The sequence below is a fragment of the Notolabrus celidotus genome, chromosome 15, assembly GCF_009762535.1.
Source record: "Notolabrus celidotus isolate fNotCel1 chromosome 15, fNotCel1.pri, whole genome shotgun sequence".
NCBI classification, from domain to species: domain Eukaryota; kingdom Metazoa; phylum Chordata; class Actinopteri; order Labriformes; family Labridae; genus Notolabrus; species Notolabrus celidotus.
This window is the reverse complement of record NC_048286.1, coordinates 27,359,688-27,387,021: the sequence shown is the minus strand read 5'-3', so window position 1 is coordinate 27,387,021 and position 27,334 is coordinate 27,359,688. Positions and strand designations below refer to the sequence as shown.

The 27,334-nt window shown below is 42.8% G+C and overlaps 1 protein-coding gene across 2 annotated transcripts; it reads left to right on the top strand.

Annotated features, from left to right (window-relative positions):
• Positions 1 to 682: 682 nt before the first annotated feature.
• chd8 (chromodomain helicase DNA binding protein 8) lies at positions 683 to 26,833 on the top strand. Of its 2 annotated transcripts, none has more exons than XM_034702455.1 (39): positions 683 to 813; positions 4,837 to 5,875; positions 5,988 to 6,284; positions 7,400 to 7,513; positions 7,600 to 8,102; positions 8,707 to 8,818; positions 9,016 to 9,219; positions 9,356 to 9,424; positions 9,528 to 9,583; positions 9,689 to 9,806; positions 9,909 to 9,992; positions 10,113 to 10,250; positions 11,341 to 11,462; positions 11,652 to 11,895; positions 11,992 to 12,168; positions 12,591 to 12,734; positions 12,833 to 12,931; positions 13,033 to 13,192; positions 14,407 to 14,617; positions 14,741 to 14,936; positions 15,081 to 15,254; positions 15,366 to 15,656; positions 15,783 to 16,003; positions 16,128 to 16,309; positions 16,848 to 17,004; positions 17,094 to 17,183; positions 17,296 to 17,399; positions 18,216 to 18,339; positions 18,548 to 18,623; positions 18,755 to 19,026; positions 20,477 to 20,709; positions 20,837 to 21,484; positions 21,561 to 21,667; positions 21,774 to 21,995; positions 22,128 to 22,223; positions 22,331 to 22,444; positions 23,572 to 23,673; positions 23,763 to 23,867; positions 25,451 to 26,833. In XM_034702455.1, the coding sequence occupies exons 2-39, from the start codon at positions 4,940 to 4,942 to the stop codon at positions 25,814 to 25,816; spliced, it is 7,668 nt and encodes a 2,555-aa protein (XP_034558346.1). In that variant the 5' UTR covers positions 683 to 813; positions 4,837 to 4,939; the 3' UTR covers positions 25,817 to 26,833. The 2 variants fall into 2 exon arrangements, with proteins under 2 accessions (XP_034558346.1, XP_034558347.1); XM_034702456.1 differs by having other exon boundaries at positions 726 to 813; positions 21,564 to 21,667; positions 25,451 to 26,570.
• The last annotated feature ends 501 nt before the right edge of the window (positions 26,834 to 27,334 follow it).

Sequence of the window (27,334 nt, the reverse complement as noted above, 5' to 3'; positions counted from 1 at the left end):
CCCCTTCCCAGAACCGCCACTGCTAATAGGATCATCTGTCCATTCTTAAAATGAACACTGAGACTCACTACAGTGAATAGCTTGTGGACATGTTTCTGTCTGGGCCCGCTAGAGGGCCCCAAATCCCAAGTAACACAAAACAGAATATCACCCAGGCAGCTACAACACGAGCATCTCACTGGTACCTGAAGGAAGCAGATATTGATAGCTTAAAGTGTAATAATAATTGATTAAAAAAAATAAGGAAAAATCGTCTGTTAGTGTGCCCACACGTCTTAAAAGTGTATTTCAATTAAAAAATAATCGATATCATTTGTTGAAGGTGATTTCTGAGCTGTGGCCAGTGTAATAAAACCCTGAAAAAAACTGCCCTTGTCTTTCACAAACAGGCCTGTTGGAGGACTGGCCCCATAGATGGTTTTATATGATTAAAACTCGGTTTATTTTTCTTCAGTCAGCACTAAAAGCTCCACGCTTTCTAATGTGACCATCTGTAAAGTGTAAAACAGCGATGTTGGAGATCACTCAGTCAAATGATCCCAGCTAGGCCGCATTTATTGTTCTCTCAACCAAACTACTAGTCTTAATCCCGCCCAGAATCGGCCGCTCGAATGACGGACAGCTCCAACAGCCAATCAGATACCCGCATGCTGCCGGCTTGGGAGCAAACGGACCAATCAGCGTGTGATAGATCCGAGGGGCACGCTTTCTACGCTCTCCCTGGCAAGAATGTTAGTTCCTGCTCTTCCCTGGCCGTTTCCTGTAATCGTACAGTGTTGTGAGACGGAGAAAGCCATGTGTGTCGATGCAAAGGTAAATTTAGCACCCCGAAATTATTACTGAGAGAGTTAGGGCAGTGGTTATGATGGTTATTTTCATGTATTTTTGCCGAAAAACAGACGCAGAGCAAGCGAAACAGTATTGCGGCCTAACCCGTGTCTGAACGTTGACGGGCAGTGGTTATTGTGGCACGTTGCTTTGGTTTGGTCCGGTTTGTTGATGAGATTGAAGGAGTCCGGTGGGCTGAATGGTTGGTAGTAAACGATAGAGAAGAGATGCTGTGGTCGTGAACATACAATGTACCATATTTTTTAAGCCTACATACGTTTTCGGAGGCACACAGGCTTTTGTAATAGGCACATCTTTGTGGCGGTGCAAGCTAATGCTAGCCGACGGTTTAGAGAGCAAAGACTGGAACACACAGAAGCATCCTCTCCCTCCAGCATCACTACTCTCAGACTTCTCTACTACTCTTTTCATTCACTCCATCCATTCTAATCAGTCTGAATGTGTTTATTACAGGGAAAACTCATTACAGTGTTTGTCTGACCTTTAATAGTTACATAGAAAACCTTGTAGCCACTGGTTTAATGTTGTACTCCATCAAACTACATATTTGAGTGATCTAGAAACTGTCAATACTTCACTGTGTGTCAAGTGTTATTTAAATTATTATTGGTGCACATCAGTATCACATTAATGAAAAAAATGCAGGACTTTTCAGGCTTTTAGAGAGCAAATACAGCAACATACAGAGCAGAGAGTGAAGCATCCTTCAGCATCATTACCCCCAGACTTCTTTACTACTCTTTTCATTCACTCCATCCATTCTAACCAGTCTGAATGTGTTTATTACAGGGAAAACTCATTACAGTGTTTGTCTGACCTTTAATAGTTACATAGAAAACCTTGTAGCCACTGGTTTAATGTTGTACTCAGAAACTACATCTTTGAGTGATCTAGAAACTGTCAAAACTTAACTGTGTGTCAAGTCTAATTTAAAGTTTTCATTTTTAGATTATTCTTGGTGTACATAAGTATCACATTAATGCTAAAAATCAGGGCTTTTCAGGCTTTTAGAGAACAAGGACTGCAACATACAGAGTAGAGAAGGAAGCATCCTCCAGCATCACTACCCTCAGACTTCTCTACTACTCTTTTCATTCACTCCATCCATTCTAAATGTGTTTATTACAGGGAAAACTCATTACAGTGTCTGTCTGACCGTTTAACAGTTACATCGAAACTCTTGTAGTTTCTGAGTACAACATTAAACCAGTGACTACATCTTTGAGTGATCTAGAAACTGTCAAAACTTAACTGTGTGTCAAGTCTAATTTAAAGTTTTCATTTTTAGATTATTCTTGGTGTACATAAGTATCACATTAATGCAAAAAAAAAATCAGGGCTTTTCAGGCTTTTAGAGATCAAATACAGCAACATACAGAGCAGAGAAGGAAGCATCCTCTAGCATCACTACTCTCAGACTTCCCTACTACTCTTTTCATTCACTCCATCCATTCTAATCAGTCTGAATGTGTTTATTACAGGGAAAATTCATTGCAATGTCTGTCTGACCTTTAATAGTTACATTGAAACCTTTGTAGTCACTAGTTTAATGTTGTACTCAGAAACTACATCTTTGAGTGATCTAGAAACTGTCAATACTTAACTGTGTGTCCAGTGCAGTGGTGGACTAAGTACACAGCTTCATTGCTTAAATAAAATATAGACACTCCAGGTCAAATATAACCTCAATACAAGTAAAAGTTGCTCTGTCAGATTATTACTTGAGTTAAAGTACTGGAGTACTTCCTTTTAAAAATACTTAAGTATTCAAAGTACTTTTTAAAATATCTTAAAACATTATATTTTCACACAAGTGCAGTAAAGAATACATAGGAGTACATTCTGTTACATTGTGTTTATTTAGAAACCATTATTTTAAATCTCTAAAAACTATACCATGGAATAAAAACAGCAACTAAGTTACTTAAACACAGACCACTTTGTTTGATTTGTTCTTCTGGAATGAAACAAATGTTATGTAGCTCAACACGCTTTCTCAGGTTGGACTGTGAATGTTTGTATGTTTGTGCAGAGTGGGAAACAGGGAGGACATTTCAAACTGTATGTATCATTCTTCATTTCAAAAACCTCTAACACGGGCTGAAGATACGGCCATGGGTGATCAGGTGGAGAATTATAGCCATTATTGCCACCTCTGAATGAAATGCCTGATCTGGGTGAAATTTACTCTGTCTTTGCTCCACGTTCAACTAGGGGGTAAGATTTCAGAAAAGAGTAGGAAATTCATGAGCTGACTTCAAAGCAAAAGTAGTGAGTAAAAAGTACAATAATTGTCTTCTGAATGTAGTGGAGTAAAAGTAATAAGTATCCCCAAAAAATAATACTCAAGTAAATTTACTTTGTTACTGTCCACCACTGGTCAAGTGTAATCTTAGGTTTTTATTTTAAATGATTCTTGGTGCATATCAGCAACAGTAGAGTCTAGTGGATCAGAATTGAAATGTTAAGTCTTTCACTGTGGGAGCTTTCTGTCTGTAAGTGAATTCAACATCTTCAAGCTCAAACTAAATGATGTGTTTTTAGTTGAATGAAAAGCAATGAAAGCAGGAAGAACTGAGGAGTGCAGAAGCCAGGAGTGAACATGCATCCATTCATTTTATGGACTCTGTTTTTCTTTTTTTTTAAACTTTTATTTTTATTGAATTTTACAATTTTTTGAAAACAAGGCACAGACAAACAAAATTACAGTTCCGTACAACAACAACAACAACAACAACAACAACAACAACAGGGTCAATGGATTTTTTATTATTTAAATAATAGAGGAGAGGAGCCTAGCACAGGATTCATTTCCTTCCTTTTGTAAATATTTCTTCTTTATGGTTATACAGTGAACATCAACAGAGTATATTAATATCAGCCAACATAGTAAGTCAAGAGCCGACCGCCAACGTCTTTGGTGCTCACTTTAAGGACTCGTCCTTGAATTTTTATTGCAAACACATATATACTAGCTTCTGCTTCCCACTGTTGTCCCTGTACATGTGTACACACACGTGTACACACACGTGTACACACACACACACACACACACACATATATATATATATATATATATATATATATACACACACACACTGACTCTGTTTTTCTGTGATGAGATGATTTCAGATATTTCCTTGCGATTTCAACACACTGTTGGACAATTAATTAATTAATTAATTATTTAAAAGGACCATGCATATTGATTAACACTTCTGTAAATATGCCAGAATTAGCCAAAAGGCTAGTTTACATCCGTAGTCCCTTGCCAGACGTTAAAAAGGCTCCCTAAAAAGATCAAGATAAAATAGAGTAAAATAAAATCAAAATAAGAAGGAAGAGGAGAAACCAAAACACAAACAAACAAAAAAACAAACAAAAAAGAGAAGAAAAGAAAAGTGCAAATAGCACCATAATATTAAAAATGACTAAAAGCTACAATCACAACTCATATTTCCAGAGTCAAGTACAAAACAAACACAGAAGTTGGCTTAGCTCTCCTTATGTGCGTGGGCAATGGCAGTATTGGGAAGGTTGTGGCCGGGCCTATAACAGTGACCAGTCTCTTCATTGTTGTATTTTCTAGATAGTCAGCAAGTTATCCCATTATCACAAGAAAATTAGCATATAGATGATTTGATTAATCAGTTTTTCTTAACGGGAAAATAAGTAAAGATCTTGAGAAAACAACTGAAATCGACTATCAAAAGAACAGGTGAAGAAATTGTTTGGATGCATGTCCTCTTACAGCTTCTGTAGAGAAAGACAAACACCAGGGTTAGATACATTTCTGCCTCATTTGAAAAGTCCTGGTGGCTCTGCACTCATGTTGTACATTTGTACTCATTTATTTTACTGCTGTTACTGGATACTGGTTTGAAGCCTCTCTCAACTTCATAAGCAGTAGTTCAGTATGTCTGTAAACCATGTCAGCATCAACTTCTTGTGCTTCACTAACAAAGTGTTTTTCTTTTCTTTCACCAGCTGTTCATTTAAACCTCGAAAATAACTGGACGGCAACTTCTCAGCTTCCATCTCAGAGTTTTTTTTTAACGCTGCGCCCGTCTCCCTGCGTGGAGTGGGCAATATGGCAGATCAAATCATGGACCTCTTTGAGGACACACCCTTGTTTAACCTGGATGCCCTACCGGATGACTCCTTCACCCCGGGCTCCTCGGACCCAGTGGAGGAGGCGCTGAAGCTGGCGTTGGGTCAAGTGGACCCGCCGTCTGAGCCCGAGCTCACAGTCAACACGGGCCTTAACGTTCCTGTAGCAGCTCCTGTCATCCCTGACCCTGCCCCCATTCAAGTCCTCACACAGCAGCCTGTGCCAGTGGTGACTGCTCAGACTGTTTCCATAGCAGCAGCTCCCACTGTAGCCCCTGTCACTGTTGATACTTTACCTCAGATCCAGGCCCAGACGACCTTATCCATTGCCAGCAACACCAGCATGGCCCCCAGTAGCACTGTTCTGCTGAGCTCACCTCTGACTGTTTCCAGCTCCCCGGCCATCACCACCACCGCCACCACGCAACAGCTTTCACAGATAACCCACCAGCTCACTCCTCAGCAGTTAGCCGCCATCACACAACAGGCAGGGGGGAAAATTGTAATACTCAAGGGTCCCCAGGGTCAGGCCCAGGTCCTGCAGACTGTATCAGGAACGACAGGCCAGACCACTGGAAAGGTCATCCGTGTGTTGTCTGGCACGCCTCTCAAACCTGGCATGTCCATTCTGCAGGGGGGGGCGGTCTTGAATCAGGCGAGCCCTGGACAAGCTCAAGTTAAGGTGGGTGCTGCTGGGGTGCAGAGGCTGCTGCAGTCTCCCAACGGGCCGGTGAAACAGATGCTGCTGACCTCCTTGCCCCAACAGACGCAAGGCCAGCAGATTCAGGTGCAGATTCCAACCCAGGCACAGATTTCACAAGGACAGACTCAAGTTCAAGTTCAACCACAGGCCCAGATACAGGTGCAGACCCAGGGCCAGGTGCAGCTCCAGCCAGCTATGGCAGGCCAGACTCCGGTAAGTAACATCTCCATTGTTGCTTTAAGAGCTGCATGCGGCCCTTATAGCTGCACCTTCTTGCTTTTTCCTCAGGTTCATAATGAGTATCTTTCTGTGTATCTCATTCCAGGGTGGTGAAGCAAAACGGATCACCCTGGTTCTCCAGCAGCCCTCCCAGACTACTACAGCCGGTCAGACTGTGGTAACCCAGCAGGTCACTCAAATCCAAGCAGGCCAACAGCAGCAGACCCAAGCCCCAGCTAGACTAGTGCTGGGTCAGCTTCCCGGAGGGAAACTGGTGCTCCAAGGAAGCCAGCTCGCAGCCCTGACCCAGGCTCGGGCTGCAGGCCAGGCTGGAGGCCAGCCTAAAGTCCTCACAATTCAGCTGCAGGTGCAGCAGCAGCCCAACCAGCAAGGAGGAGTTAAGGTAAGAAAGAAGTGTTTCAGAGTTTAGAATGAGCCGTTTGTTTAATCAGATTAGTGTTTTCCTGCAGAGCATGTTTCTCTTGTTTTTTTTCCTCCTCTGCTCGTTACAAATTACTCGGAGCTTTGATGTTCTCTTTGTGGAAAATGATTTGTTCTCGTCAGAAACTCAGTTAGTTAATCTTTAGTGATGCAGCTGCACGGGGGATCTGTTGATGTTGAACTCTTTGTTTGCAGATGTTGTACTGATATCAATAGATAGCAAAAAGTCTTTAAATATTGACATGTGCCTGCTTGTGGTCTAGTCTTCTACCTGTCCTCAGGAGTCAACAATTTCACATAGTGTTACCTGAAATTTGACCTCTTTTGACACGTTACTGACTTGCAGCATGAGGTCCAAGTTATTAATCAGTCTATGAACACTGTGTTGGACCTGATCAGTTGTTAGTTAATGTTAGCCAGCTTCTGCTGTCAGCCATGATGGATTTTAAACACCGTATCAGAACAGTGTAGTCACTGTAGATCTGATAAAGGAGAGTGGGCAGAAATGAGAAATGGCACATAAAGTAAAACAGCATCATTTTTATGATCAGATATTCAAGTGTTTTGTTAAAAGAAGACAGTAGTTTCAAGATAGAAATGGATGTGGTTCTTCATATCTAGCAGTAGAGTTAATTTGATGGTTGGCTATTATAAAGTTAGCGTTGCCTCCAAATACTGTTCCTGTTTGCTGAATGATCACATCACTTAAAGTGTACATGCACATCTTAAGCTGCTATGATGTAGTTGCAACCAAAAGAAACATGTTGATCTCTTAGAAAAATGTTATTTACCTCATCAAATTTAAACTTCAGAGAAGAGATGGTGCTGGGTGTATTTTGTCTATTTTAGCACTGTTTGGAAACAGAGTCGGCCTCGCTCTTAAAAATGCGTCTTTGAAACCACAAAGCTGTAGAGTCTGTTGATAAGATGCAAAACAAACAGATTCACACATTGTCTGAGTGTTCTTCAAACCCTGCCAAGTGTCTGTTACTCCACATTTACACTGTGACTGCTGTAGTATGCGACATGAAACGGCCTTGTTTGTGACTTGAACCGTATCTTCTCTCACTCTCACAGTACCAGCTGGTGTCAGGAGCTGGAAACACTGGCAGCCCACAGGTGTTGCAGATCTCGCAGGGCCAAGGTGGACAGAGAGTTGCGGTGCCACTCAAAATGCTTCTGCAGCCACAGGTAGACCTTCAGGTGTAAACCGAAGTGTTTCAGTTTGGAAATGCAAAAAAAGTTGTCTTCACTCTAACACATTCTTCTCTTCTTAGACGAGCTCAGCATCCTCAGCTGGTGGCACAGTCTCCGTGGTGAAGGTCATCAACACATCGTCCGCAGGCCCCTCTACTACAACCACCACCCCATCCCAGGCCATCCGCATCACCAAAGCCCCGGGCGAGCCCGCCTCCGTACGGCGGGTGGAGATCCTGTGCAAGCAGGAGAAAGCAAACCGTATCGTGGCTGAAGCTATAGCCCGAGCCAAAGCACGGGGTGAGAAGAACCTCCCTCGAGTCCTGAACCAGGACGAGCTTCCAGCCGCTCAGACCTCTTCAGAAACAGGGGGCACTATAACCGTGGTGTCTGCTGCGAAGAAGAAGAGCAGCGGAGGAGGAAGCAAGAAGAAGGCTCCTGTAGCTGGAGCAACGTCGTCTAAAGTCGCAGGAGGGGGCGACAAAAAGGGCAAAGTAAAAACACCAGGAGGACCAACAGGAGTGGCTGGAGGCACAGTCGTACCAGGAGCTGGGAACAAGAGCAAAAGCAAGATTAAGACTAAGTAAGTGATAGTACTTAACAGATAGAATCAATTATTTTATTAAGAACAAAAACATGAATGTTGAGTTAAATATTACTCATCACCCCGACCCAACCCATTCAAAAATGAACCAAAATGCAATCCTAACAAAGTCCCATTCAAAATGTTCAATGAAAAGAGCCCCTCTCCCTCCAAAAAGTCCCATTCAACATGTAAATAAAAACGCATCTTCCCTCAACCTTCTCAAGCCTAGCCTCTGCAGGATTCTAGAAATCATCTGTGCATGTGATGGAGGAATGCACAGTGCATGTAGGGGGCGTGGTCTCAATAGCCCTGCAGTAAGCAGTGTGCTATGTGCATGTGATTTGGGAATAGCATAGATATTCAACAGTACTTGCATGAAATCAGGTTGTTTTAGTCAGGATTATGCTGAAATATCTTTTCCCCAACTATATTTAAGTTCCCTATTAAGAGCCAACCTTCAATTTAGTAAATTCCTGGTAAATTCTTGGTCTATTCCCATGGAAAGTTTCAAACTTTGATAATCCCCAGAATTTTGCAACCCTAATCACACTCCTCTGTTCTTCTTCCTGCGTGCGTTTTATCTCTTCTTACCCTCCCGCAGCACTATAACTCTAGTGGGAGCAAAAAAGAGGAAGAGAAATGCATCTTCAGACCACTCTGATGGGGAGATGAGTCCTGCCTCACCTGCTGCGCTGGAGGAGGATCTCATTACGGTACAAACAGAAACATGCTCACAGAAATCTGCACAAATTCACTGCTTAACTTTTTGATAGTCAACTGAACAAATTAAAGCAGACAGCTCTGTTAAGGAAAGAATAAGGAATAAAGTTGTTTGTGCTTCTAATTTCCATTTTTCTGTGTTGAGTACTCCCTTCACGCTGAACTTACACGTCCCTCTTTTGGCCAGCAGAGGCGCTCCAATCGCGTCATCAAGAGGAAGAAGTACACAGAAGACCTGGATATTAAGATAACAGATGATGAGGACGAGCAGGAAGACGTAGACGTAACTACGACTGCAGCAGCTGTGGCCTCCATCAGCGGTGGGACAGCAGCGCAGCTTAAACAGGAAATGGAGTTAGACATTGACGGGCAGCCCAGCATGCAGTTCTTTGTGGTGAGTGAACAGAATCATCATGACGTGATAAACTTGCTGTCAGTTTTTTTTTTGGTGTAGGCATTGTGTGTATTTTTAATGTTGGTGTGAAGGTGTGTGGGTCAGCAGGATTTAGTGTTTTGTTTTTGTTTTACAGGAAAACCCGGCTGAGGAAGACGCTGCCATTGTAGACAAAGTTCTCTCATTGAGGTTAACCAAGAAGGAAGTATGTCTATAACATTTCTTATCATTATTTTATAACAACTCTTTACTAAATCTGATTTATTCTAACGGTGAGAATCATAAACACCTCTTCTCCTCCCCCTCAGGTATCACAGGGCCAGTACACCAATGTTGAAGAATTCTTTGTGAAATACAAGAACTAGTAAGTTTCAGTATCTCAACAAAAACCGTGGCCTTGCTCCTCTGACTATTTTTATGCATGGGAGAAATCAAAATGTGTAAAACTGCCCTCTCTTGATCTCCTCAGCTCTTACTTACACTGTGAGTGGGCCAGTTTGGAGCAGCTGGAGAAAGATAAGAGGATCCATCAGAAGATCAAGAGGTTCAAGACCAAACATGCACAGATGAGGCACCTCTTCCAGGAGGTGAGGCTGAGGCAGCAGCTGACACTTCTTATTTTAGGATCCTGGGAGGTACACTTGAACTGAAACTTTGCACGTATTTCCTCTCTCTCTGTTTCTCTGCAGGAGGAGGAGGCCTTCAACCCCGACTATGTGGAGGTGGACCGGATCCTGGACGTTTCTCACAGTGTTGACAAGGACAACGGCGAGGTGAGAGACCGGATCGCTTTTACAGCTTTGTACCTCCTGAAATATGACCCTCTCTTCTTTTCATGAAGCAGCACTTTTTTAAAAACGGTCTAATTCTGGCTTTTTGTCTTTGCTCTCCAGCCCGTAGTCTACTACTTGGTGAAGTGGTGCTCTCTGCCTTATGAGGACGCCACCTGGGAGCTGAAGGAGGATGTGGATGAGGGCAAGGTCGGAGATTTTGGCAAAATCGCAAATCGACAACCTCGCGTTAAAAGAGCGGTGAGCAGTCCGGGAGACGTTTGCTGGGAGCAGTTTTTAACTCACTCTGTCTGATATCCTATTATTTGCACACATTCTGAACTCATCAAGAACTTTGCTGAGAAGAGGGCAAATATTTCACACGTGAGTGGAGAGGGAAATGTGATGCAGCACTGAAGATAAGATACAATGAAAATTGAGTTTGAATAATACCTTTCATGACAGCCATTTCAATCTAGCTGTGTCATAACCTGCTTTATTAGTGTGTCGCATCATTTCTTTTGTATGGGATCATGTTTAAATAAGAAAGCTTCTCGAGATGGACAAGTTTACAAAAGCAACCCATCGACAAAAACAAATCTGAAATCTAAAATGCACTGGTATATAAAAGGTAGTCTTATTTCTCAAGCTTCCTCAGTCATGATTTCCACTGCATTCAGCAAAGTCTACCAGTTTCTGTGCAGCTGTGTAGCTCTTTCCAGCATCCTCTGGTTTCACCAAGTGGATTTTGCAGTCCTGCTAGCTACCTGTACGGAAGTTGAGCTCCGCCTAAGGTAACGTTGATAGTTGTGAGGTACGAATACACTGCTCAAGACCAATGAACCAGGACCTGCACCTCTAAACTCTGCTGGTCACTGCTGGTTCTCAAACCAAACCAGCGCTTCAAAGATTTCTCCACTCAATCATTTACCTCTATTAATAGTAGTTTATATGAAGCGGCTAAGATTGAAAAGTGCCGCAGAGACTAAGTGGGCTTGTGTTTGTGACGCGTCTTGCCATAAATCAAAATCGAAGTCCATGAAAGGGTTTTCTATTTATTAGAATAACACTCAAAAATAATTCAAGGTAGATAAAGGTAAACCACACCCATGAACCCAGAACCAGAAATGAAGTAAACAATTAAAAGGCAATAATCATGATTAACAAATAAGACATGCAAATCAACATTATGGCCCCTACAGTATCTTATACACCCAATTTAACAGTAAGAATTGCTGTATTGCCCCAGACAGACTGAATAGCACCCACAAAAACATCCATCCAACATGACTTCCTTTTTGTTGGTCATTGTGGTTTCTCTTTTCATCCATTTCTCCTTCTCCCTCGTCAGGCACGGCCGCCTGCCGCCTCGTGGAAGAAGCTGGAAGAGACCAGAGAGTACAAGAATGGAAACGTACTCAGAGAGTATCAGCTGGAAGGAGTCAACTGGCTGCTCTTCAACTGGTACAACAGGTAATTTTCACACACAGGCACATCCTGACTGATTGAGTTAGTTTGAATCCTTAAGTATTTTCATCACATTTTTAAATACAGATTCCAGTGGAGAATGAAATGAAGTACATAATTCGTCATCTGTAGTTTAGAAGTAGCTCCTCCTCGCAGTGAATTTCCTCACTAACTGATCTGTTTCTTGTCTTGCAGGCAGAACTGTATCTTGGCAGATGAGATGGGTCTGGGAAAGACCATCCAGTCTATCGCGCTGCTTTCAGAGATCTACTCTGCTGGCCTCCAAGGCCCCTTCCTGGTCATCGCTCCGCTCTCCACCATCACCAACTGGGAGAGAGAGTTCTGCACATGGACCCAAATGAACGCCATCGTCTACCACGGCAGCCTGGCCAGCCGACAGATGATCCAGCAGTATGAGATGTACTTGAAGGATGATAAGGTGGAGTTACGGATCATGATTGTGATGAAGCTGACTGACACATGGCTAAGAAAACCTTATGTTTAATTTGATTTATAACATGTCTTCTCTCTACAGGAGCATTTGATTCCAGGTGCTTACAAGTTTGACGCCCTCATCACGACCTTTGAGATGATCCTGTCTGACTGCCCGGAGCTGAGGGAGATCTCCTGGCGATGTGTGATCATTGATGAAGCTCACCGCCTCAAGAATCGAAACTGCAAGCTGTTGGACAGTTTGAAGATGCTGGATCTGGTGAGGAAATCACAGCCAAATATGGATTTCAACAAAACCTATTTCCTAAATGTGTAGAGAATGTAACAGGATTTCTTCTGCTCCAGTAATCTTGTTGTGAGTCTTTAGAAATTTATGCAGCATCAATTAGATACTCTCTCTGTATTCTCAAACACTAATATTCCATTTGAATTACAAAGATTACAAACTGTGTTATCACCTTCTGTTGTCTTTTACTTCTCCTTCTACCTTTTGACTCCTCCTTTCTTTCTACTTCTACTGTGTTGAACTCTTTTTTTTAAACATCTTGGACATCAGAAAATCCAATCACTCCTCTCCTGATGAGACCCTGGGCCAACCTCTGCTGCCATCCTGCTCTTCCTCTCCCTCCTCCTCTGCTTTGGTCCTCTAACGTTTTATTTATCTGTTGTGGTTTCTCTCAGGAACACAAGGTGTTGTTGACTGGCACTCCTCTCCAGAACACTGTGGAGGAACTCTTCAGCCTGCTTCATTTCCTGGAGCCGGCTCAGTTCCCTTCTGAGATTGAATTCCTCAGAGACTTTGGAGACCTGAAAACGGAGGAACAGGTGTGATAATACACTCACGTTGGCACACACACCCACCAATGATCTCTGTCTATGCATCATAGAGCTGTCAGTGAGACATGTTTTGTGTGGGTCCACAGGTCCAGAAGCTGCAGGCCATCTTGAAACCAATGATGCTACGGAGGCTTAAAGAAGATGTTGAAAAGAATTTGGCACCCAAACAGGAGACCATCATTGAGGTGAGTGTGAATCACATTTCACTGAACCTTTATGTTGTGTAAGGAGATTTGAATTTTGCTCTGAAACAACGTTTTGAGCTGCTCATTGTGCTGCCTCTCAGGTTGAGTTGACGGATGTTCAGAAGAAGTACTACAGGGCCATCCTGGAGAGGAACTTCAGCTTCCTCAGTCTAGGGGCGACCAGTAACAGCAACGTCCCCAACCTGCTCAACACTATGATGGAGCTGCGCAAGTGCTGCAACCACCCCTACCTCATTAATGGTATTCACATCACATTATTTACTCAGACATCTGCAAGTTTTGATGAGTCTCAATATTTCCTCTCATGTTAGATATGTTTCACAACAGGAACAGGCTCTTTGTACTGAGCTGCACACCTTTTAAAATAACTATGATGTACTGTCCATGTGATTATTGAAGACAGATTCAAACTAATATGATGCTTTAATTTTGAATTGAGATGAAAGTTTTTGCAAAGTGTTTTCACCAGTTATGACGCAAAACAAGCCTGATTCAGAAAGTTTTTTTACAGTTGTGAATAGGGGTGGGAATCAAAAACTGGATCCGACTTAGAACCGGTTCCAATTGATCAATTCTATAGGAATTGTACACCTCAAATGTTATCGATTCTTCTGAACGATTCATTTCCCATCACGATGTCACCTCACGTCGCGGTACGTTGCATTACGTCACACACTCTGTGACGCAGAACTCCTCGGTGCAAATACCTCAAATATGCTGAAACATTTGTCGACTCGGCCTTGAAGCTTGAGGGTTGTGTCTGGCCGAAGTGGAGAAGGTTTCCATGTGAACATGTTGTGTCGTGGAGGCGAACCCCCGCCTACCTCTCCCCTTTGGGAGTCAGGACGCTTTCCCTCAGGCTCGAGGGGCCACGTCTGGACTCAAGCGGCCGAAAATGAGGCACATAGAGCGGGTAAAATACCTCTGCGATGACCCCCGGAGGAAAAGCGTTTTTCCTCTACAAATTCAAAGTCTTTTCATCCAGGCTCGAGGGGCCACGTCCGGACTCACGCGGCTGAGAATGAGGTCAACCTATTGTTCAAGTTGAATATGTCCATGTTCAGTCTTATTTTAATTTTGGAAAAAATAAAATGGTTCTTTTTGTAGTGGAAGACTGTGTAGAACTACTTTTTTGCCCCTCAAAAAAATACTCAGGAATCATTAGGAGAATTGATAAGGAGTTGGATTGATAAGCAGAATCGACAATGGCATTGACATTGATAAAATCTTATCAATTCCCACCCCTAGTTGTGAATTCATCAGAGTTTATTCAACAATCACAAAATAGTTTTTTTTTTAATTTTTTCTTCTGCTTGACCACTTGTGCACATGGCTACTTTTGAGGGACTAAAAGCTCTAGAAACACATTTTCTGATGAGATAATGTTCACATGTAAAACTGTGAAAGATGTCATCATCCGATTAAGTGATTACATTTCTATCTGTCTTTTCCAGGCGCAGAGGAGAAGATCGTAGCGGAGTTGCGGGAGGTGTATGACCCGCTGGCTCCTGACTTCCATTTGCAGGCCCTCATTCGATCGGCTGGTAAACTGGTGCTGCTTGATAAGCTGCTGCCTCGCCTCAAGGCTGGCGGTCACAAAGTGCTCATCTTCTCCCAGATGGTGCGCTGCTTAGACATTCTGGAGGACTACCTCATCAACAAGAGGTGAGCGAGCGTTATGTATTACATTTGATGATGTATTCAAGTATGTTGGGCTACTTTCACAACTGTTTAGAGCTTTGAGAGACTTATTAGGTGTTTTAATGTAATGTACCTCCTTTTTGACAGATACCTTTATGAGCGAATCGATGGCAGAGTGCGTGGAAACTTACGACAGGCTGCCATTGATCGCTTCAGCAAACCTGACTCAGACCGCTTTGTCTTCCTGCTGTGTACCCGTGCCGGTGGCCTGGGTATCAACCTCACTGCTGCCGACACCTGTGTCATATTTGACTCAGACTGGAACCCTCAAAATGACCTGCAGGTACAAACTGAAGTCCCTTTGAGACCTTCATACTAGACGATACATTTCTCTTTGACATTTTTAACATTGAATATTTGAAACCTCATTCTCATCTTTTTTTAACAGCTGATTATAATTTAACCCTTTCTTAAATTTGTCTATCAGGCTCAGGCACGGTGTCATCGTATCGGCCAGTCTAAGGCGGTCAAGGTCTACCGTCTGATCACAAGGAACTCCTATGAGAGGGAGATGCTGGACAAAGCAAGTCTGAAGCTTGGCCTGGATCGTGCTGTCCTGCAGAGCATGAGTGGCAACAAAGACAAAGACAGCGCCAACGGGGTAAGAAAACTCAGACTGCCAGCTCATTTTTAGGTTCATTTGAAACTTCCTTTGCCTGATCCAGTTTTGCGTCCTTGTGTTGATGGCTTTTTTTTGTTCCACCTTTGACAGATCCAACAGTTCTCCAAGAAGGAGATCGAGGACCTTCTAAGGAAAGGAGCTTACGCTGCCATCATGGATGAGAATGATGAAGGCAGCCGCTTCTGTGAGGAGGACATCGACCAGATCCTCCAGCGAAGAGCCACCACCATCACCATCGAGAGCGAGGGCAAAGGATCCACCTTCTCCAAGGCTAGCTTTGTGGCCTCTGAGAACCGCAACGATATTGCCCTTGATGACCCTGAATTCTGGCAGAAATGGGCAAAGAGAGCGGACATAGACATGGACACCATCAACAGAAAGGTAAAAGCAGGCTTTTCATTGGGATCATCTAAAGCTGTATCATCTGTAGGGGGGATAGATTCGTATTTATGTTGCATAGAGAGAGAGAATTCTGTATCTAACTTAAAGTTTCTCCTGCTCTCACAGAACAACCTGGTGATTGACACTCCCAGAGTCCGTAAGCAGACCCGTCAATACTCCAGTTTACGGGGTGAAGGTGGAGACTTGTCTGATATGGACAGTGATGAAGAATATCCACCTGCAAATTCAAGACAGTCACGTGCCTCCAGACGCTCCGACAGACACAGTGGAAGTGGTTATGGGCGCACCGACTGTTTCCGAGTGGAGAAACACCTGCTGGTCTACGGGTAAGCAGTCTTTCCTAACCCTTCTAGTTTTATGTTTGCAAAAAAATATTTTCCAAACACCCAAAATTAAATCTCCCTACTCTCTCTCTCTCATTTACTCTATCACTGCTTTCTTCTCCTACAGGTGGGGAAGATGGAGGGACATCTTGTCTCACGCTAGATGTAAGCGACGTCTGAGTGAACGTGACGTTGAGACGATCTGTCGTGTCATCCTGGTCTTCTGTCTGCTTCACTACCGGGGAGACAAAGAGCTCATCACACCGCCTGAGAATGGTCGTGAACCCCAGACGCTACTCAACCACTCTGGTAAGAGCTGCTCGTAGATTCAGCCCCTAAATGTTTCACTGGTTTGAAAAGATTCTTAGACTGAAAAGGGGAATGACTTGTGTCCAAATTCCACCAAATCCATGTTCAGTCCGTCTTCGATTGGTCATGGCACCGAAGTTGATAGGTTTCTATTCTAGTCTGTGTGTTAACTTCCACTGGATCCACTGCGTTGTGTTCCGGCTGCGTCTCTGATCTGGCACGCAGGACCGGACACGGATCTGGTGGAAGCCCCGTGTTGGTTTGTATTTTCTGTTAAAAGATCCACCTAGGGGCGCTGATGGCCTAGCAGTCTAAGCGCCCAACATATAGAGGCTACAGTCCTCGTCACAGAGGTCACCGGTTCGACTTCCGGCCGGTCAACCATTTCCTGCATGTCTTCCCCCACTCTTTACTCCCCACATTTCCTGTCTCTCTTCAGCTGTCCTGTCAATAGGCAAAAAGGCCAAACATATAACTTAAAAAAAAACATCCACCTGTTGAATTCTTCTTTGCTGAATAATATTTTGTATTCATCTAGGTCTGTCCATCCCCGTTCCAAGAGGCAGAAAGGGTAAGAGGGTAAAGGCCCAGAGCACGTTTGATGTCCAGAAGGTGGAGTGGATCCGAAAATACAATCCTGACACTCTGCTTCTGGACGACAGCTACCGAAAACACCTCAAGCACCAGTGCAACAAGTCAGTGAAGCTCAGCCTGCTGTGAATAAAAGAGACAGTGTTTTTCCCCCTCATGCTCCAACACTAAAACGTCTCCTTTCAAACTCCAGGGTGTTGCTGAGAGTGCGAATGCTCTACTACCTGAAACAAGAAGTTATCGGTGAACATTCAGACGCTGTCCTGAAAGGCGCTGACCTCAGGTATCAAATACTAAACCTTGTACATGAAGCTGATTTGAAACGCACAAACATGACAGCTGAAGTTCTCTGTGATACACTTTTTCAGAGTATAACATACCTCCTTTTTTTCTAGGGATCTTGACATTTGGATGCCTGAGATGGAGCAGCAAGAGGTCCCTGCTGGATGGTGGGATGGAGAGGCTGACCGCTCACTGCTTTCTGGTGTATTCAAACATGGTGGGTTTTCTCTCTGTGTGGTAGTATGAGCAGTCTGAGAGGAGTGGAGAGGAATTGAGGGCGTGTGTCGGTTGAGGTTGATTATTTAACTTTCCAACAATCAATGAAGGTTTGAGTTTGTCCTCTTCTCAACCTGATATTTTTAGAAAGATTTTTTGACTGTAAGCTGCCAGCTGACAAATGTGGAACAAGGATGCTCCCATGAGTGGCTTGTTTTGACATGTCCTTGTTACTATTGCAGCAGCGTTTATGAGGCCAGTAATATCCCTGTGATATTTCCCAACAAATACAAAGAGCTTAATAACAGAATTTTCTGTTTGTTTTTTATTCTGGATCATTTACTTTCCTTAAAGCTGCTGTTGGTAGTCAGAGTAAACATCTGTTCAGAGAGAGGGACTTTGAATGTCAACACTATCCCTCCCAACCAGATTTTCTCTTAGCTCCCCAACACAGATTAGCGTGTGCAGTCATGATAGTGTCAGACTCATAACCAATTGGAGGACGTAGTAGAGGCCGCCCCTTATCCAATCAGGACAGAGGATTGGAGATTAGCAATGATTGATACGTCATAACGGGAGCGAGGGGAATAATTACATTGCTTGATACAAAGGCATTGCAAAATGCAGAGATTTCGCAATAGTCTCAAATTACTCCACTTAACGATGAGTACTGATGGGCATTATGACCTTTTCTCCAAACCCAGCAGAAAAAAAGCAATGCTTTTTACACCATTCCTACCAACAGCAGCTTTAAAGCTCTGGATCTTGTTTGTCTACAGTCTTTCTAGAATTGCTTCTTATTTATCTCTTTTAAAAGGTTATGAAATGTACACCACCATGCGAGCTGACCCATGCCTCTGCTTCCTGGAGAGAGTCGGTCGGCCTGATGACAAGGCCATTGATGCTGAGCAGCACACTGGTGATGCAGAGCTGGGAGATGAGTAAGTGATCGTGGCTCACAGATCCATCAAATCTTATTTGCTTGTTCATTTATAGCAGAATTCAGGGTCGAATGTTGTAGACCTTTTCTTTTGTAAAGTTCCCTTGTAATTTGAAACAGTTGTAGTTTTAATGTGATGACACATATAAGAATGTGGTGCTCATGTCTTACTCTTTCTAAATGACCCTTCTATTGTTTGTGTTGTGCAGTCCCGACTATGATAAGTACTCAGAGGACCCAGAGTTCAAGCCTGCATCGAGACACTCCAAAGAACTCTTTGATGAGGTAGAAACAGCTTGTTACACTCGTGTGATTACGTCTTTACTCTTTGATTTGATATGACTTGGTTGAATATTTTGAAATATATAAATAGAGATTACTTTTTCTCTGATTCTGTATTCGACATTTTTCTCCAGCATGACTCCATGAATGTGGACGATGAGATCACTGTGGAAGACAAGGCGCCACCAGTGCTTTTAGAGAACATATCCAACCCTAGCGGTCCATGTGATTGGCCCTCCAGCTCGTCACTCACAGCTCGGCTGCGGCGGTTGATCACGGCTTTCCAGCGGAGCTACAGACAGGAGCAGCTGAAGATCGAAGCAGAGGCGAAGGGCGACCGCAGACGCAGGCGGTGTGAACAAGCCACCAAGTTGAAGGAGATCGCACGGCAGGAACGCCAGCAGAGGTACAGTGGTGTAATATTCTATCCTTCTATAGTTGCTACAGGCTAATGTGGGGCTAATGACATCTTGAGTCAAGGCTTTCATCAATGTGTAGAGTGTGCTGCAGTTATCATAAAAGCTTTTTAATGATTTGATCAGTACAGGTTACTTTTCTCTTCCGCCCTGTGGAGCCTTTTTTGTCACACAACCAAACACTGTGTGGATCCATGTGGTCCAACAACCATGGTTGAAGTGTCTTTCGTTAACATACTGTCACCCTATTAAAATAATGGCCTATGTCATTTTAGTACGTTTTGGGGAAAACACAAAAATCTTACTAAATGCAGAGCATTTGATATTTATTAATCATTTCAATCAAAAAGGCCTTGACAGTGGATGATAGTTGGCATACATAGAATGTTGTGTGTCAATTATGTAACATTAAAGAATAAAGTGACTTAGGCCAATTTTCGAACATTCTAGTGTGACTTAGGCAACTTTAAACCTGGCTTAAACTGCCCTTTCATTCCATAGTGCAAACTCAAAACTGAAATGACCCTGAGTTAAATTAAACAAATGTCAGGTAAATCAAATTGGTCAGGAGGCAGTCCCTTTCCTCGCTTCTCCAGGTCTTCTTTGCTGGGTTTTTATTGAACTTAAACCATTTCCAACATCCAGTTTGGACAACTTTTTGAAACCTGATTAACTGTCCTTTAATTCTATAAAGCAAACTCAAAACGTAAATAACTCTAACCTAAATTGAACGAATGTCAGGTCAATTGAACGCTGAGGAGGCATGTCCCTCTCCTCACTTGTCCAGCTCTTCTTTGCTGGGTTTTTGTACCTATCCCAGTACTATTACGTTTATCCCCTGAATCTTCATTCTCGGTCATCTTGATTTGCCTAACTACATGGCAAATTCTCAAAGAAGTGATGACACTCGATGGGCATCACATGTTTCATGGACTGAAGGTCCTGGAACTCCCTTTCTTTGATTGGCAGAGCAAGAATCATGTTTAGAGCTTCTTCTCCACTATAGATTCTGTTGCTTCTTGAAGCAGCTGCCAAAGAGCGTAATCCTTTCAACTAAGGATTGAGGTGATTTTACCAGAGGTAGCCAGAATCATCAAGAGATAATTTAGGCCAAAAACTCATTTTTGTCAAAAAATTACATAGGCCATTATTTTGATAGGGTGACGATATGCAAAGCTAAGAAATCATGTATTGTTCGACAGTCCTATTTATTCGCAGTCATTTCTTATTTGTTAGTGATACATTATAAAATGATTTCCAAGAGTGTGTCAATGCTAACTCATGCATGCATTTCTCTGTAGTGCCTTCAAGTTACAGTTTGCCTTTAGACGTTGGGGCATGCATTTCAAGATTTTGCCACTTGCAGCTCAAATCAAAGTAATTTTGTAATTAATTCAAAGTGGATACAAATATTGATTATTTTCTCTTTCCTACTCTCAGGTGGACACGAAGGGAAGAATCTGACTTCTACCGTGTTGTGTCGACTTTCGGTGTGGAGAAGATAAAGAAGGAGAGTGGTCTTCAAGAGATCGGGGAGCCTGAGTTTGACTGGAATCGTTTCCGTACCTTTGCTCGTCTGGATAAAAAAACTGATGAGAGCCTTAGCCGATATTTCCGCTCTTTTGTCGCCATGTGCCGGAGAGTTTGTCACCTGCGACCTGGACGTGGGGAAGGTAAAAGCAGCCAGTCATGCTGTCAAATAGACTCAACATGGTTACTCAAGTGCAGACAGATTAGATAAATCAACATTTTTCTACCTCGTGTATGATACATGATTCATTTTTTCCCCCTCCTTTTCAGATCCAGCAGAATCATCTGCGACTGTGGCCCCCATCACAGAGGAGCGTGCTTCCCGAACCCTTTACCGTATAAGCCTCCTGCGCCGACTCCGAGAGCGAGTCCTGCCTCACCCCTCCCTGGAGGAGCGTCTGCCTATGGCTCCGACCAACTCGGAGCTGCCCGCTTGGTGGAGCATGCCGGAACACGATCGCCAGCTAATGCTGGGCTCAGCAATACACGGCGTCAGCCGCACTGAGCTCTCCATCTACTCAGACCCACAGTTCACCTTCACTCAGGCTCGGGAAGACTTTATCCTGACCCAGCAAGCCCTGCCCCCTCCACCTCCACCTCAGGCACTACCCATCATGCCCCTCAGCACACCAAAGACTGAGGACGATGTTAAGGAGGAGAGAGGTGAAGAGGAGGTCCAGCTGCTCGGAGGTCAGATCAGTGCTGCCCTACAGAGTACGCCTTTAAGTCACCATGACAGCAAAGCACCGAGGCCGGGCTGGAGCCTGAAGAGGAGCAAGATAAAGGTTGGAAAATCAGAAGGACGGAAAAGAGAGGGAGGGTCAGACTCAGATTCTGATTCTGATTCAGGCTCCTCTTCCTCAGACCGATCAGGAAGCAGTGATGACAGTGGAGAGAGTGAGGAAGAGACAGAAAGAGGTACGTTTCTCACAAGGAAACTCTTTAATGCTGCAAGAATAAATCAACACTATTAAACGTCTTCTCCTTTTTTAAGCAGGCATGAAAATATGCGACGGGGATGAAGAGAACAGTTTACTCTCTCTGACTACTTCTCAGGATGGTATTCCTCCTCCTGAGCCAATCAGAGTTGAATGGCCTAAGGTAAATTATGCACAGTTGACTCAATGTATGTGTTAACCCGATTAAAACGCCAAAGATTCACTTTATAAATACTAAAATAACCTTTTCACGTTTCTGTCTTTCTCAGGACCGCATATTGATCAATCGTCTTGACAGTTTGTGTACGCTGGTGCTGAGTGGTCAGTGGCCCTCAGGCCGGCGTTATGTGTCCGAGGCTCAGCTCAACCCCACCGCAGAGCTGACCGGAGACGAGATGGCCTACACGCGAATAATCCGTAAACCCAGCAGCACACCTGGTGGCCCTGGGGCCGATGGAGATGATGGAGAGTTCACTGTGAAACTCCTTAAGGTGAGGATCTGAGAGATTTTAGTGCAGGGTCTCCTCTAGTAATTTGGTTTAGCATTATCAATCATAGACGGACACTACAGTGAGTAGCTGTGGTGTGGACTTCATCTCTAATTAAGTCTTCTGTGTCAACAGGAGGAAGGGCTGAAGCTGACGTTCTCTAAGCAGGCCCTGATGCCAAATGGCTCAGGGGGAGAGAGCAGCGGACGCAAGAAACGCAAGGACCAAGAGGTACGTTTCAGATTGTTGTGGATTTCTTTAATTAGTGAAATGCAAAATAGAAACTGTTTGGATTTATGTTAATAACTTTTTGTTATTTTTGTCTTTCTCTCGTTTAGTTTCCTGATCCAGACGGACTTCATGATCCTTTAGAGCGTACTCCTCGGCGCAGGGATCCTCCCAACTGGTTGAAGGAGAACCCTGACTATGAGGTGGAGGGAGACATGCTGGAGGTACATGCATGACACTTAAATATAGAATAGGATGGTCTGTGTAAGTTCATGCTTGTAGAGGAGCCCTGAGGACTGTGCTCTGAAAGATTTTGTTCAGGGGAGGTCACTTCAGGGTTGACTTTAGGTTTTCAGGACTAAGAAGGTTGTTCACGTGTTACTGAAGTACATTTGCTTGAGAGTGGTGCTGCAGATACGACTCTTTTAAAAGCTCTGTCTATGGACCAATCAGGTGCCTTGATTCTTAGGCTTTGTGGGATCAGTTACAGGGCCAGTGCGGCCAAAGCAACATTACCATTTCTTGTCATGTTAATACATACATTTTTTAAATTGGTATTTAATCCTGAAATCTAGCGCACACACCTGCACACTGTACATACTGTCAATGTTAATACTGTTTAAACTGTTATGTATGTTCTTTTTTTTTTCTTTTTTTATATAGCTTTGTAATTTATCCTATTGTAAATTTTATACAGTTTATTTGTGTAGATTTTTAGAGTTATAAGTTTAATTCTATTGTTTATTTTCTTATAATTAAATACTTTCCTTTAGACTATTTCTTTTTTAGGCATCTGGAGTGCTGCTCCTTACAAATTTCACTGTTACACCGTAACGATAACAATAAAGATATATTATCTCATCTTAACCCTGAAATATATACATGTCCTTATTTAGCAGAAATTATACTGTCGGTCTCGACTCAAAAGTTCATAGTTTTGGGGGGTTTTGATCATTAGTCCTTCTTGCATTTGTCATTTGCAGCAGTGAAAATTTCAGCCTTGGGTGTATTTTTAACTTTCTCCTTCTTGCATATTATGATAAGTGTAGTTGTTTCTGGTATTGTAAAATATACCACTCTGCTGCTAGCAGACATGTCAGTGTTTGTGTTTAGTCATACGCTGCAAACAGAACTCCTCACATTAACACTCTCATGTGAGATTACAGCTCCTGAGGTGTCTCACTGGGTTGACAACCAGCACTGTGTAACCATTAAGTGTAAAACCAGATCATGAATTGATAACCTGGGTATGTTCTTTGCTGTGCAGCCCTCACATCTTGATGTTATTTGGAAAAATGATCTAAACAGTGTTTCTGATTTATAACACAAACTTGTTCTTTTTTGCCGGCAGCTTCTTGTCAACAGGAGTAAGAGGAAGAGGAGGAGGAGGGCAGATAAAGCGCTGACAGGCAGTGAGAAGGTCAAAGTCATAAACATGAGGACAGGAAAGAAGGTGAGACTTACAGTAACTGTTATCATACCTCTGATTTTATGGCTCTGTTTTGTCTTGATGGAGAATAAACAAATGTTTCCTTATTGCAGGTTGGAGCAGCTTTCTGTCCGCTGCTGCAAGACCTGAGAGAATACCTGGAGGAGAATCCTGACAATGCTGTAGCACCTGAGTGGTCTGACTCTGTTCGAAACTCTGTACGTACACAAGATGTTTTATTATTACAGGAATTTGCTTCAAAGGGCTGAGTAGTAAAGTTACGTTTTTTTTAATGAATCTGTTTTATACTCTTTTTAGTACAACAAATCAAAAGGGAACTTCTTCTTTTTTCTAGGCAATACACGTACCCATTCCAAATTTGGTGCTAGCAACACATTAAAAAAAAGGCCGTCCAGTTTAGCACCTGAGCTCTTCTACTACAGAGCCATGCTGTTGTGAGGCATGCAGACTGTGGCTTAGCCTTGTCTTGATGAAGTCAGCAAATCCTTCTCTGGAGGTGACATGGTCTACTTGGCAGTTTCTGTTGCTCCAAAATAATATATCTTCTTTAATGTTGCATCAACTTACCATCATGGGTGCTGGCTTTTAAACTGTGTGCTGATAACAAGCCAGATGATCCTTCATTTTTTTGAGAAAGGAAGAGACTGCGTCTGTGATTTCCAAACAGGATTTGACATTTTAACTTGTCATACGGGACAGTTTTCAGTCAGAGGTGACTGCTGTTTCCAGATCATGTTTATATAGCGTTTCTTCTTTGCATGGCACAGTTTTTAAAATGCATTTGTGGATGCAGTGACAACTGTTAACAGGCTATGGTTTTTGGAAGTACTTCTGAGCCCATGCAGTGATTTCCACTACAGAGTAGTGTTTGTTATTTATGCAGTGTCACCTGAGGGCCATCTAAGATTGGTTTTCAGCCTTGTCCCTAGCATACAGAAATTCTTTAGATTATCTGAGTCTTCTTCTTAGCTGCCACTGGACAAACTTTTTAAAAATGTGTTGCAGGCAGCAAATTCAAAATGGACAGGTGCTTTCCCAGAAACAATGACAAAAAAAATACTGACATGTTGAAACTTTGAAACTACTTTGAGTTAGATATGGAAATTCAGCGTTTTGCACAACCTCACATTCTGTTACTGTTATTCACATTTTACATTGTACACTAACAAGGCCGTAGAAACGATCTGTTTTGCATGGACGTGTTACCATTTGCAAAATATTTCTCTTTTTAGAGGACTACTCTGGGTTACATGAAGTAGGATTGTATGAGGTACTTATCAAATGGAATTGAACTATATACGTTACATAACTGTAAGCACATCTCCTGTTTGGAGAAGTCAGCCAGGGTACTTAGAGGAAGTTCAGCTTTGTACCGCACCAGATACTTAATAAGAAACACAAGCTGACTACTTACTACTTAAACAAGTCCTGCTTAAAAAAGAACACACACACATTCTTGTTATATCTTTCCTTATATTTTAAATACTGAACCTTAATGTTATAGTTTGACTTCTTTTATGCAGAGCTAGCTTCCCTGGTGGTTGAGTTCAATAATGTTCTTAAGTTAAAGTCTGACTGGATTATATAGTGTTTGTTTTACATAATCCATCACTGAAGACATGGAGTCATCTCATTGCTGCTTGTGGAGTTATTATTACTGATAAGTACCTTATACATGCCCCATCTGAAAACCCTGAACTGTCCCTTTTAAACTTGTCTCTTTAGACACCAATCCTTTCCTTTCCAGTGTTTCTAACAGTACGTCTTCTTCTTCTCACAGGGATTCCTGCCTGAGACCTTCCACCATCGACTGCTGACCGAGCACTCAGAGATCCCTAAGAAGAGCCGACGTCGGCATCACCACCATCACCACCACCATCACCACACTCCAGAGCCCACACCTGAGGACCCCAACCTGGATGGAGTGGAAGAGGAGACTCTGGTCTCAGACGGAGCCTACATGATGGACGAGGAGGACCTGGAAACCTCCCATCACTTCCTTACCAGTCCTGACTTTGACATTAAAATGGAGGGCGGCGACAACCTCTCCCAAGGTGACTATGACAGCTCAGATCAAGAGGCGCTTTTGGACGATGTCATCATGGCACAGAAAGACTCTGACTCCTCATCAAGCTCAGAGGATTGACTGAACCTCACTCTCTGAACACATCAGATGTAGTCCCCGTCTCAAAATGAATTATCATGTTATTCCTCATTTATTTTTACCATGTTATGTATCAAATTATGGATGACTGATTTTTGTTGCTACTTTTATTCATTTATTTTATATAGGATTTTTTCCATGAAAGGAGCAGCTTTGCACCCATCTGTTTTTTTTTTCATCACAATTGTGTTTCATCTTCGTCTCCTCAATCCTCCTCTCCAACCTCTAAAAAAAGGCAAAACGTTGAGCTTTCTTACTTCACGACTTGTCTTTGTCCTCTTCTTCCTCTGAACCTTTTCTTTCCCATCACATTCCCAGCCATGACCAAAAGGGGACCCCTGCTGTACAGACTCTGTTTTCTTATCTAAGAACCTCAATGCTGGTCCTCTAACGCTACATGAAACTGGACATGTGTACTGCAGAGCCCGGATCCAGATCCCACAAGCCCCTGCACTCGTCTGGTTATGTGTTCCGCTTCCAGACGAGTCTGTGAACTAAAAGGGGGTCCTGTGTGTGGATGTACTGTTATTGTTTTCACTCTATGGGAGGGACGGGGTTGAGAGGGAGGGAGGGAGGGGGACAGTGTATTAGTTACTGAAGCTAAGGAGGATGGTTGTATTGTACAATGTAGAGCTGGTCAATTGTGTACTTTGGTGCAAAGATGACGGCAATGAGTTACTATTCTTGTTTTATGATCTGAGTGTATCTGTGAAATGAATAACAGCAATCTACAGTGAAAACAAGTTTGTGTCTTTTATTTGAAATCAAATGAAGAAGAAGCAAACTGGAGGATTACTGTTCGTACACTGAGATCATCTGATGCAGTTATAACACTGTTGTACATTTGTAGCACATGATACAAAGCACAATGCATAGCAGCTGAGATACCTTTTATAATGATCAAGTTTATGGCTGCAAATCAAATGTATGAAGAAATCTGTGGAATGATGACGAACATAAAGCAGAGGTTGGACACTAAAGAACAACTAACTAAAGAAATGTCAAAGCCTCTGCCTCCAAATACGTAAATGTTGTCTGCCTCACTCACAGTGGAAGACAGTACCAAGAGGTAAGGTATATTCAAAACTTAAACCATACAATATATATTGTTATATTCTTCATTCAATATATACAGTTGCCTTAACAATAGTCATATTCATAGTACTTGATACCCCATAAGCCATGAATGTGAGCAGAATACTTTACATGACAGAAAGTAGACTAGAAGCAAAAACACACTATGTGTTAAGAGCTGAGGTTTGGGAATTAAAGCAATTTCTTAGTATGGAAGAATGGTTTCATCTTTATTGTTTCTCACTACTTCTCAAATTGTTACTTAGCTGGAGCAAAGTAAACCAAAACTTTTAGTATCCCTTTAGTAGGTTTACAGTATTGTATTTTCCGACAGACAGTAAACCCACCACTAGCTTCTGCCCCGGTTCTTCTTCTACTGTCTTTCAATGGCAGCTGTACGGTGGCCCTGAAGTGCAAATAACAACT